At 40.2% G+C, this 13796-nt stretch overlaps 1 protein-coding gene across 2 annotated transcripts; it reads left to right on the top strand.

Moving 5' to 3' along the window:
- The first annotated feature begins 1341 nt into the window (after positions 1-1341).
- On the top strand, positions 1342-10500 carry rell2 (RELT like 2). 2 transcript variants are annotated; one of them, XM_034115741.1, is made up of 6 exons: positions 1342-1361; positions 3990-4202; positions 4593-4655; positions 5599-5662; positions 6291-6467; positions 6553-10500. In XM_034115741.1, exons 2-6 carry the CDS (start codon positions 4004-4006, stop codon positions 8417-8419), a joined length of 2370 nt encoding a protein of 789 aa, XP_033971632.1. In that variant the 5' UTR covers positions 1342-1361; positions 3990-4003; the 3' UTR covers positions 8420-10500. The 2 variants fall into 2 exon arrangements, with proteins under 2 accessions (XP_033971632.1, XP_033971631.1); XM_034115740.1 differs by lacking the exon at positions 1342-1361 and adding an exon at positions 1982-2051.
- Positions 10501-13796: the final 3296 nt, after the last annotated feature.

The raw sequence follows: 13796 nt of genomic DNA, 5'->3' as shown, positions 1-13796 counted from the left end.
CACACACACACATGCGCGCGCGCACACACACACACACACACACACACACACACACACACACACACACACACACACACACACACACACACACACACACACACACGTCACTGAGAGATGATTCTGTGGAGGTCATGATTATGCTGAGTCATCTCTCTGCCTCTTTAAGCTGTGTGTGTTAGAGAGAGAATGTGTATGCGTATCTCCTCTCAGTGTCAGACCTGTGTTTCTTCCTGCATCTGTAGCTTTATTATATTAAATCACATCCATGGTCATTAATTTGATATAACAAGAAGGGATGTTGTGTTCCAGTCAAACCTGCTGACATAACGAAAAAGGGTCAAAAATAAACTTGTATTAAGGGTAAAACATGAATTGATATGCTGTTTACCAGTGCCTGCAGCTAGACCAAACAGTGCCGTTTACCAGCCTTCAGATAAAGATCAAATAATGCACTTTACTGGAAGCCTACAGCTGCTGTCCTCTTTCCGGCACTTTTGTGCAGCTGTAACCTTTTACAAGACACCACGGACACTTTCTGAGTCATAGAAAATAGAAAAACAACAGAAACATGCATTCTATGAAACAAAAAGTCACATTTACTGTCAATTTTTTATAAAAAGCTGGCTTACATTACTCAAATCTGCCAAAGAACCAATTCCAGCCAGATTGGACAAAATAATGGATTCAGAGTCCTTCAAAACATCTTGTAGGTGCACAAAAAACTACAATTAAAGCCTACTAAATAAGGCTAAATCCCATTACACCTCAAAATCAAACTAAGAGAAATAAAATACCTGCTTCAAACTAAAAAACAGTGACCCCACTCCTATTGCCAAAGAAATGCAATGCCAGGAACTGAGCAAAGAGAAGAATCCCCTCACTCTGCTACCAGCCTGACAACAGGTCAAGATTCAACCAAATTGTAACAGACTAGAACCCAAGCTACATCCCCAACTGGAACACACAAACTAAAGCACAGAGCCAGAGCTATCTGGTCCTACAGAGACGGTGTGATACCTGAGCACAGTGACTGACAGTGCACACAGAAGTACCCTGATACACACTCTGCTTCAAACATTATCTGCTACACTGCAGAACGGCATGCTGGGTACAGCTTATTCTCCTTCACTCAATACAGGGTTATGTCTTTTTGCTTTTATCTGATAGGATCAGCACAGCAAGACGGGAAGGGGGACACGCAGTGAAGGTTTCTCTGGAGTTCATGGGGCGCCTGCTCAAGGTGAGATATACGGTGCCCTGTTACAGTCATAAAAGATGGATGGATGAACGGACGGATCAATGGACGGACGGATGGATGGACGGACGGATGGATAGATAAATGACGAAGTTAAAATATGAAGGTGTTTAATGTTGCGCTAATCCCATCCTAAATTATATCAATGCTTAACAATCCAGTGTGTGTGCATGTGTGTGTATGTGTTTGTCAGTGCACTGAAAAAACTGAAATGTTGACTCTAATGAAATGTATAATGTCAACAAATTACACATAACTGTGTTAGGATTGTTGAAAGCAATACTATTAATTTAAATGAAAAAAAGAGGTTCAATTTAATATTAACCCTAACCCCAACATCTCAGTTTTTTCTGTGTGTGTGTGTGTGTGTGTGTGTGTGTGTGTGTGTGTGTGTGTGTGTGTGTGCGCGACCCTGATAAGTCAGTAGTAGGGGGGACCAAGATAAGCTGCTATATGTTAAGTCATGCTCTAACTGTGTGTGTGCGTGTTTGTGCATGTGCACTATTAAAACGTCATGTTTAGTACATAAACAGGTCATATACATAAATGGATGGACATAATTTATTATGTACCTATAATTAGAGCAAATATTGTTATTAAATGTCTGTGTACATTTGTGTGTACTCACACACGTCATCTGTAGATAGACAGGTAGGTGGGGCTTAGGGGAACCCTTTCTACGCAGGAGGGGCACACACTCTGCTGCTTTTAGTTTCTTATTCAACACACATATTTCACATTGATCATGCTGACTTTTACATGTTCCGATGTTTCCACTGTGACCGGCAGGGAGATGGTAAGAAATATTTAGTATTCCTCAATATCAGCCATACAGGAAGATAGACGAATAATGCTGCTAGGTTACTGTGTTTTATAATGTACTGCATTTGTAGGGGATTATAGCTATAGCAATTGCATAACAAAAAGGTATTTAAAGTAAGAACATCACAGCAATATCAGGCATAATGCTATACTGGGTGTGTATATCTGCATTGTTGTGCTTAAAAATATTCTTTATTTATGTAATTATTCATTTTTTTAAGCTGACTAAGAAAACAAGTGGAAGATAAAAAAGAAATAAAGCTTAAACGTCTGTCAATAGCTTAGTCTGGTATGATGGAGGACGGCGTCTCTGGCTTCTGACTGAGGTGTTTAACGTATTATCAGCTGGTCCAGAAGGGGGGGGGGGGGTACACTTGGAGATTGCTGATTGCTCAGTTGAGCTTTGCATGCAAGATAATTGTTATCGGGTAGCTATAGTTCTGCAAGCATTACTGTAAGCATCAGGCTGTTTCAGACTTTTTTTTCAAATTCTTGTTTTGAAACAGGGAACAAAATTGGCCTGGAAAGAGAATCGTAGATGTTGAGCGATATTCATGAAATATTTCCAAATCGCTTTTATTTGCATTCAAAGCTACCCAAGCCTTATAACAGTTTGTTTTATGGCCAGGTTGGAACCACCTTGTTGGAGCCCTGTTCTGGCACGGTGTTACCCAGGGTGCAGTTGTGTCTATTTCACTGAGACTTTTCTCTCCTCTGGATTACCATGACGTCATTGTAAACCCTCTTCTGTTGACATTTGGAACTATTTAATTGGCGTTGAGCAGGAACTTAATGTTAATCTTAAGGAGACGTAGGACTGTGGATTGTTTTTTGATGTAAATAAGAAACTGTGTTGGTCTCAGACAGGACTCCTGTCTCACTCCATGCCCCAGAATTATGTTTCTCTGGTTTGATAATATTTGTACAGGTTCTAGAATAAACACATTTGGTAAGAGGCACTTACCGAGGACAGAATGGTTGAAAAGAGTATCATTTGTAGGTCTTCTGAACGGCAGTATACTGGCTGAGAATCTCATTGGCAGAGAGGATAGGAGACAAATAACTGCTGATGACGGCTGGTCTATCTGGTTTGTGAACATTTCCCAGAAGGCACATTTTATCTAATTTAGTTTTTTAGACAGACTCCTGATGTTAACCATTCTGCAACATAAGGCGATTTAAACCAACCCCCAAGCCAGTACCTTTTGATTGGTTTATCTCTCTAAACCGAGCCTAGGTGTGGGGGGTGATACTCAAAGTAAGGTATCTCCTATTCAGCTTGTAGAGCTCTCCACACATTAAGCGACAGCATGTCCTCACACTGACTAGATTCCTTACTGATTACTCTGTCATTATAGCTTTTATCTGGTAAGACAACATATATATATTTATATATATATTATATATATATATATAATATATATAATGTGTCTGTAATATGTGGGTATTATTAAAGTATGTGGATGTTGTATAATGTAAGTGGCTGTCTTTCTCATGTTTTTTTATCTGGGCCAAGCAACATAGCATTAAGCTAATAACACACAAATCATATTTACTCTTGCTCCACTTTGAGGTATGTGGTTTTGAGTGAAATGCCTCCATTATTATGGATGGATTTATACTTTGCTTTATGACCAAATATACTCCTGCACCATCAGTCTCAGCTGTAGTTTGTGTTTACCGCTAATTAGCAAATGTTAGCATGCTAACATACTAAACTAAGATGGAAAACATGGTAAACATTGTATAGCACACAGCTCAACAAAGTACAGTCTCACAAATGTGTGTTTTACTCTAATGTCCCAGTTGTCCCACGCTTAGCTGAACATCATGTTTTCACTTTAGTAGTTGAAACTGAAATTGCTGAAAGTACGCAGAAATGATTATTCTTATCTGTCTCTCCATGTCTCAGGTTAAACCGGCGTTATGACTGAATTAGAAGTCTCTGAAGGGGGGGATGAGCCCCCGCCCTACATGATCTTTGTGGTGGTCTTCCTCTTCTTCCTCACCGGACTGTTTGGCTTCCTTGTCTGCCACCTCCTGAAGAAGAAGGGCTACCGCTGCCGCACCGGAGAATTGGATGACGAAGAGGGGGAGGAGGAGAAGATCGGCATAAATGCAGACGGTGGGTTGATAATAGACATGGAACCTCTAAATAAGTCCAAACACTAATACACGTGCTCTGTGAATGGACAGAATGGAAGGGCTCAGACCAAGCCAACTTTCTAATGCGCAGGACTGAGCAAAGGCCTGGTGTTAACATCAAGAAAAAAACATGAATCTGACTCATCTCCGTCAGTGGCAGTAATGTAACAAACATACTATTGCTCTATCTCAAATCCTTGTTGTGAGATTGCTGGTACACTTCCTGCAGCATTGATAGACGAACTGAAAGAACTTCAACTCAGTCTTGGCCCTTTTCACACTACTGCAAGCAGTTCATTTGATATATATATGTTCTGCAATATTTAAAAGCTGCAGAGTTGATCCTTTTCCTTGTTCTGCTGTGTTTCAGAAGATGATGAGGAGAACCAGGACACTGTGGAGCAGATCCTCAAATGCATTATTGAAAATGAAGGTGACTAAATAACTTCTGTATAGTATTTTGGATTCATTTCTGTTGAAGTTCCAAAGAATCAACATAAGTCTTTTCTTTAGTCCTTTATCCTTCTCCTTTACCGTGTTCTATTTATTTTACTTCTTTTTCACTGCCGTAAACCCTTCAATGCATCATGTATTTATTCTACAATATAATTCCATTCAGATAAAAAAGGTTTCCATTAGAAAATCTTTCTAACCGTAAGTTTTTATTTTTATTTAACCTTTATTTAACCAGATAAAAGCATTGAGATAAAATCTCATTTTCAATGCTGACCTGGCCAAGAAGGCAGCAACGTTACACATAACACAAACATATAAAATACAGAGAACATAACTAAGAAAACAAAAGACGAAAAAGCAGTCACTACATTGTGCACATTAGGACAGTAAGAAAGGTACACTACGTATTACTGCAAGAGCAGCTGGTGGTGAGGACTTCAGACAACTTCAATTTAAAACATGAAATAGAGACAAGTGCCCTCAGTTTAAGGCGTGATTGAAGGTCATTCCAAGACCAAGGACCATAATAAGAAAGACTCCTTTTTCCAGCCTCAGTCCGTACAGTAGGAACCTGGAACCGTATCCAGGCACTGGATCTGAGTTTGTAAGAGTCACAAACTGGAGCAAATCTGACACATATGTAGAGTGGAAGCTTTCCTAAAATGGCTTTATACATTAATAAAAACCAGTGCTGCATCCTACGCATAGTAAGTGAGGACCATCCAGTTAGGCTATACAGTGTGCAATGATGAGTCCTATAGGGTGCATTTGATATATAACGCAGTGCAGCATGGTAGAGTGGGTCAAGTTTGGCCAAAACAGTGGGACAGGCAAATCTATAAATGGTATCACAGTAGTCCAGCTGGGACAGGAATAAGCCAGTACCACCCTCATATGTATTTTCCTTTTGTCACCTCTAGCTAACATGGAAGCCTTCAATGAGATGTTTGGAAACCAGAATGTGTGTGTGCGCCACGACCCCAGGTAAGCTGGTCCAGCAGTCTGTAGTAGTGTGACACATTTACTGTTTACTGCATGTCAGAGTCAGAGGGAAAAATGTTTTTTTTTATTTAGCTGCTCAAATTCTGGAATCCCCTAAATGAATGTAAACATTGTCTTTTCTTTGTAAAGACTCATAATGTCACTGATTTCCCTGTAAGTAGTAAGTAAAGCATTTGAAGTACTTTACATGTTTTAACATTGCCAAAGTGTTATTCTCAATGGGACCCAAATGTTGGCTTACATTCAACCAGGAGGAGTTTAGTTCTAGCTTTAGACTACACACATCCAAAACAATACTCATACCACTATAATAGGAACAATTTTCATGATAAAAATGACCAATGACTGCCCAGACAAATATGACACAATTGTATTATAAACTATCAAGAGTCCAGTGCACCAATTCTCTTGGTGTGACCATTGCTGTTGAAGTCCTAACTCCACCTCCCTGACCGAGAACACACTGCCAACACCTATTCCAGATTTCACTCTTAGTCCAGTGGAAAACAATATGGTTATGTAGAAGCGAGTGTATAAATACGTATATGTACATCAACAAAATAACTCTTATCTTATATCTCATATTACTGATCTGATTTGTTATGCTCAGGCTGCGTAAGGAGTCCCTTGGTGGTGTTCCTCCCCATCACCACACAGTCCACTCAGGCACCGACCACAACTCCTGCCACCTGTGTGCTCAGGTCCGATCTAAAAAGGGCCGGCAACAAAGCCGAACCCCCCGTATTAAACAACGACCTGGAGAGCAGACTGTCTTCTCTGTTGGAAGGTAACAATTAAACCCCTTTGTAATTAGTGTATGTTGGGAAGGGGTAGCAAAACTCATAATCCTGAATGTATCATAATCTATTCAGGTTCAGGGTGATACACACTGATAAGAAGCTCCATGGAGGTCCTAATCCATTGGGCAGTTCAGGAGACCAGCTGGACCAATCCCAGGACAGCGAGGAGCGGAAGGAGGGTGTGTACAATCTGAGAAGCATGTTTGACAGCTCCAACGGGGTGGCTCCGAATGTGGGGAAACGCAAGAAGAGTGTTAGCATATTCGGGCTGAGGCGTGGCAGCGACCCCAGCGGCATTAAAGTCAGAGAGGGGACAGGCAGGGACACTGCAGCTGTAAGACTCGCTATTCAGCAGCAACCTGTAGTTCTAGAGGAACTTCTGCCGGCAGAGAACATTGAAGTCGCATCTGAGCGTGGTACTAAACCTGGTATCAAACTTGATGCAGAGAACTTAAAGAATGAAACGCCTGGTTCACCTCAACATGAGAATAAAACTTCAGCTTCTGTTAATTCTCCCTCTTCCAAAGCTAAGGATCAGTCCCCTGGCTCCAAGTCTGGTCCAGAGGATGGCTCTAAACATGAGCCTAGTCCTCAACCTCATACGAGCCTGGTGATCAAGCCTTCCGTTGGGATTACATCAGCTTCTGCACCCACTTCTCTTGCCATTCCATCTTTTGGACAAGCATCTACGACCAAGTATAAGGTGTCAAAAAATGAAGATGCATTTGATCCTGGGCCTCTACAGACCTCTACTCCAATTGCCCCCATGCATGGATGCATTCCGGGTTTAACTCCTGTCCTTCTTACCGTTCGACCTGAACCCTGTTCTAGCACAGGTTTTACAGTTACCAAAACTCCCACGGACCCAAGCTCCAGTGCTGATCTGGAATCAGGATTGAGTGCCAGCCAAGTTTTAATAAGCTTAGGTTCATCCTCTCCATCTTCGTTCCCAATCAAGACCCCCTCTTCAGACACTTCATTAAAAACTCATATCTCACCCGTGGTCACAGCGAGCCCTAAACTAAGTTTAAGAAATACTCCACCAGAGGCTGCAAAAACAACTCTTTCCCCTGCCCTCACTCCCAGCCCCAAACTCCCATCAGGCCGAGCGATGACTAGCCAATCACCTGTTCCATCTTCATCCTTTGGAAATATTGCTAGTCCATTACAAGTCAGAACTCCCTCACCTGCTATGATTGGTAGCCCCAGACTTGACACCGTTCCAGTATCCCCACAAAACCCTTCTTCTACTCCAGCCGACGGAAACCTGTCCTCCAGAAGTTCACCGGGTCCAAATTCAAAGTCAGGAAGTCTGACGTCCATAACATCGTTGACCAAACAGGATATGCTTTCTATCCCATTATCTCCAAAGGAACAAGTGCTGGAAGGAGCCAGAACCCCAACGACTGAAGAAAAGACAGAATTACAGAGGGTGGGGATTCTCAAAACAGCTAAACTCTCGCCAGTCGAGGGCGATTCTCCAGGTTCTGCCCTTTACTCTCCACCTGATCAGCTTTCTAAAGACAGACTGAGCAGTTTGCCTCTGTCACCTAGCACAACTCTGTCCCCCTCCTCACCTGTAGGGGGCAGAATAAGTAGTGTGACCGTTGTTAAAGCCAGCCCTGACAGCAGCCGAGAGTTTTCTGTAGAATCCTCTACCTTAATAAAAGACCAGAAAGGAGAGACTTCTGAAATAAGGATTGAATCAGAAAGAGCAATAATTAGTCTAGCCTTTGGTCAGGGGGGAGATGTCTTTGTTTCAGGTGTTGTTCAACCTGAAAGTCAAAGTAGAGAGACCCCTGTAGCAGAGGTTAGGCCAAGGGTGGTCCAAGAGAAGGAAGATATGGTGGAGATGGAAGATATTAGGGACTGCAAAGTATCGCAGGAGGAAGAAGCAGAGCGGGGAGAGGACGAGTTGGAGAAGATAGGGAACATTTAGTACAAATGTAACTGACAGATGTAGGCTCATCGATGTGATTAACAAACTAAATAGTGGCCCCACACAGTGCACTATAAAGACGGAATGTAGGAATAAGATAACTGCTTTACTGACTAATGTAAAATCATCAGATACTCTTCCACTGCTACATTTAAAGGATGTGTTAGCCTTTCCACCCCAAACCACTTTTTTTAATGGGGTTGGATTGCCACCTGAACATAAAGGAGTCCTTTGGTCGACTATGTTATTTTTAATGCAAAGTTGCCATTGTTTGAGATGTCTTTGTTGACAACTTCACATCACCCAGGAGAACATCACCATAAACCTGTCATACCAAAATTGAACTAAGGGCTTTATGTTTTAATTAAATCACAATGCTAGGTTGGCTGGGTTTGATATTGGCTTTCATTAGATTGATATAAATGGGTCATTAATATTTTCCTTGACCTCAACTAAAGCGGTACAATTAGAATTAGTAAACTGTAAATAAATTGAATCATGAGTAATTCTCTAGACTTCACCAGTGAAGCCGTTTGGGATTTTAATTAAGATATTATAGACAGTTTGGAGACAGAAAAGAGTACTGATGTGCTTTATGGAGCGATGGACAGATACCTTAACTTTTGGCTAAAGTACCTGCTAGTTGCCGTTACATTTGGTTAGCTATGCAGCTGGCTGTCCTTTAAGCTACAGGAAAATGTACAGGCTCACGAAAATCAGTTGAAAGATTAATGTAAATAATAATCCAAGTAATATTTTCAAGATATTTCAAGTCTGGTCAAAGTCAGACTTGTATGGCCATTTTTAGAGCCCTGACACAATATAGCTAAAAGTCAATTACTGGGCTTGATATAAATTGTCATGTTTTACACATCTTATGAAAGTGTCATCTAATCTAAAACTAAAACAGAATGCATTTTGAGGGCATTGCAGGGTAAGGGTTGCCTGTTAGCATAAATGCTATCTTTTTTTGTATATCTTTTTTCAGTTTGCTTTGTGTTCAGTTGGTGTTTTCCTACATTTGACAACATGTTAAATATGTCTCAGGCTTACACCTTGGCTGGTGGAAAAACGAATTCATGCTACAGTATGGTGTTTAATTGATTTGCTAACATAATGGCTCCATTAGAGTCGTTAACAAGAGTAATTCATTTTATTTTTTGATTGCCATTATATTTATTATTTGATGTACAAACCGTAGCAGTCATTGAAGTGACCATATAGTAAAGTCACTCCAGCAATATCACTATATTAATAGTACGTTATTTTACTATTGTAATCAGGCATTTTCAATGCTAAATATACCACATTTCCCGTATACTAGTCACTCAAATCACAAACTAGTATTATGGGACTCTGAGATGAGTACATCCAGTGAAGATTATTTGTTACAATGTCATTGTGTGATCGGTTTTACAATTGTTTTACCATTGAAGCAACAGACTGTGTACTCTTTGCTGAAGATCTTATTATAAAGCAGTGTGGGAGCCCCATACCTGAAATAACAGTCTCACGGCATTTCGTGTTATAGTCACGACATTTAATCTATTGATTCGTGTTCACCATCACGATTTTCCCCTTTTTTTCGTGTCACATAGAACGATTTTAAAAGCAATGTATTTCTATTGGTAGTATGTTTCGTGCCTGCACCACCTCTTTTTTCTGGCTGAGAGATGTAGCAAGTTATACATTTTTCTGTGTGTAAAAGTAGATTTCTGACAATACAGTCAATCATTATCATGGTGATTATTTAGCAGATAAACCTATTAACCCCGCCCCCTTAAAAAAAAACAGCTCTTTTGAACGGCTCTCGGAAAGGAACGGAGCCATAAGATCCGGCTCCCTTCAAAGAGCCTTAATTCCCATCACTAATACCTGACCAAAAGGTGGCGCCAACTCAAATGGATTGGAATTTCTCACCGCTGAAAAGTTTCCTAGATTCAGGGTTAACTTCCTGGCATTGTGACACACTGGGTGCATCTCACTTCGGTTAAATGGAATCCTTGCGTCCCTCACTTGCGTCGTTTCCCTGCGACTAGTCCCTCCCACCAGGGAAGCATGGAGAGACGCAAGGAAACCACGAGAAGCAGGGAAATGAGTTTTAAGAGCAATGGGACGTCCTTTCCTCCGGAGCGTCACGTGAAGCGACGTCCGTTTGTGATGACACCGCACAGCTGATCGTCTGACAGCAGCCAGATCAGTGTGCGCTGCATCGTCCAATCAGTGAGCGATACACAGTAAGGGGGCGGGGCGAGTGTCTGAGTATTTCACCGGAGGATGGTCTGGTAGTTCCTCGATTATCGCTCCTCCGTTATCACTCCTCGATCCTCGATCCTCGGTCCTCCGGCAAAAATAAGGCCACTGGGATGCTACTCAAGATGGTGCAGACAAATCAACTTCCGGTGATACCGAGCCCGAGGAGAGAGGAAATGAAAAAATAACGGAAGTGAGACCCACTGATACGTGTAGCAGTGTTACGTGCACCAGATCTGGCTCGGCCCATAGCATTGCACACAACTGACATCACGGTTTTTGAAATATATTTTCTCTAGCTCAGAAAAGTAGGAAACTCTCGTTGATGAAAAATACACAAGCAAGTGTCATAATGTTGTTGGCATTTCGAGGTGTCCTATCAACACTTTCACAGGCGTCTCTTTATCCTGGTGGTCCATCAGGAGAATACTTGTCAGGCCATTTGGGGATTTTTCTCTAATACTGCAAATTGCCATTCCACCAAATTGGAAGCAGGGCTGAGTGACAACAGTGTATCCAGCTCTTATTACACATCCATGCTGCCTGTACTCACTTCATAAATAAAGACTACTACAGTAACCAGACCATGATTTAGCTTGCAGCAATAATGTAAATATTTGGTTCAGAGTGCAACATTTAAGAGCAATTGCAGTTTTTACAAACTTGATTACATTTGTTTTGTTTTGGTAGAATGAGTGAAATCATCAGGACATCTGTGAGGATAAAATAGTAAATTAAACATCATTTGGCTTCTTACCTGTCCTTTATAGGAAACTAACCAGAACGCCTGACGTCTGCTTTCCTCTTGCTGTATGTCCAAATGTCCATATCTTCCATCTACTCTTTGACTATGTGACCTTTGACATATGATCAGGATGTCTCCTTCCAATACGTCTAAAATACCATTAAGTTGGATATACATTCTCGTTATCCAGGCCTCTGCAGTAAATGAAGATGCTTTTATGATTTATTCATGTATGTAACATCAACACCTCACACATCCATCACCTTTCATAGATGTAGTTAAACTGCGTCACCATCCACATATTTATTCTATTCTGACAAGCTGTTGTGTATCTTTCCAACAGTGCTCATGCATTAATTAACCTGTAGGAAAATAATGTATACAATGTCATATCTAGTTGAAACATACTAAATATAAATCTGTGTAAAGAGGGCCATGTTTTTTAGTTTTTTAACTATGCACTATAAAAAAATGGCTAAATGCATCCTCTGTGTGCATTTTATTGCAAATACTGTATAAAATGATGTATATATGAATATGTGAGAATGGTGCAACACAGATCTAGATTCAGAGGCTAGTTAATTTACAAAGCAAATTTGATCAGAAGGCTTTACGGTAAAACACCGGAGATCGAATGTGGCTAAAATATTATTATGAAACTATATACAGAATGAAGTGTCGAGCAGGACATGATTTCACACACCAGCAGCAGTCTTAATGTGTGGATTATGTTGCTTTTCTTTACCGTGTACCATCAGTTGCTTGGATCTTCATTTTAACTTTAGGTCAACACATGCAAATATACATGGTTTTAACAATGGGACCACACAAAAATACATTTTGGTCAGCTGGCCATTTTGTGGCCCTAGGATTTTTAAACAATATTACAAAAAGACAATTACAAAAATGTGGAAATGTGAGTCATTACACAGACCAGCAGCTACAGAAGTCCTCATATCAACAGCTCAGCCTCAAAACATATTATTCTCACGTTAGATCCTCAGATTGATGATGTTTAATGTATCCTCTCTAGCAGGACCTGGCACATATGTACAGTGTTCTACACATGCTGGTGATGACTTGTAAATATGCAGATGTATCATATTGTACTCTAACGAAATAAATACCAGAACTATGCTTTTCAAACCTGAGCGCTGTGTCCTTGTTGAGCTCAGTCAACGATCACACTTCCTCTCATACCATTGGTGTAATGCACAACACAATTACTTTAATTAAATATATGATGTTAAAAACCAGTACAAAACAGTCCTACATATTGAAAATAATGTTGCCAAAAACAAAATGGTTCAATTTGATAAGATTCAAAATAATACTTATATCTCATGTTTGGATGCCCCTGCAGTCACATAATAACATATACTCTCATGCTACTGTACACTACCCTGTTTTGTGGATTATAACTTGTACTGTAAATCATTTGAACTGTAATTTGTGTACCCAACATGTTTTCAGAACTATACTATCATTAGTGCACCATTGAGAAAGATTAGCAACTTCTAATATTGTTGAATCATTTTTGAAAGTTTGAAATGCACTTTTTCATGTTGTTGCATAAGGCTTTGCTGCAGACCCCTGGACCTTTAGCACGTGCATTCATGTTAATATTCATTTATTTTGCTTCCCATCTACTAAATAGGCCTATTTTGAAAAGAAAACATAATTCTACTGAAATGTTGGCGTTAAAACACTGTCAAATTGGTTGTTGGGGAACATATTTGCAGTGGTAACATTTACTCAAGTACTGTACTTTATTATTCTACTCCTACACAAATCAAATATTTTACTTTTCAATGCAATACATTAACCTGACAACTTAAGGGACTATGAAAATGTAAATTCAAATGATCAAATTATTATTTACAAAATGATCATATACAAGATATAATCAACAAATAATACATCTTGTTCATATAGATAAAGATACACATTATAGATCCTTTGGTAAAAATTCACAAGCAGTACATGTTGTTGTCCGACTGTAACATTAAAGTAATGAACACATTAATGCATAAATTCATTTAACCCAAAATACAATTATTATGTTATGTTAAAGGTAGGGTAGGTACGTTTGAGAAACCGGCTCGAGATACACTTTTTGTTATATTCCATGGAATGCTCTTAACATCCCGATAGCAATGAATATCTGAAGTGCTTTGACAAAAAATCCATAAAAAAATGTCATCTGTGGAAGCCGTAGTACTGTAAAAAGCACGACCAATCATCTGAGCCGGCCCGGCTAAAATAACTGGATGGCCTACCTGCCTGTCAGCCTTCCATCTGTGCACAAACTTATCTCGTGCCCTCATTGGTCATGTGCACGTTCGTGTGTGTTGGAGGAGGGGCTCTGTAAGGAAGTGG

The sequence above is a fragment of the Trematomus bernacchii genome, unplaced genomic scaffold (assembly GCF_902827165.1).
Source record: "Trematomus bernacchii unplaced genomic scaffold, fTreBer1.1, whole genome shotgun sequence".
Classification (NCBI taxonomy): Eukaryota; Metazoa; Chordata; class Actinopteri; order Perciformes; family Nototheniidae; genus Trematomus; species Trematomus bernacchii.
This window is presented reverse-complemented; position numbering and strand designations above follow the sequence as displayed.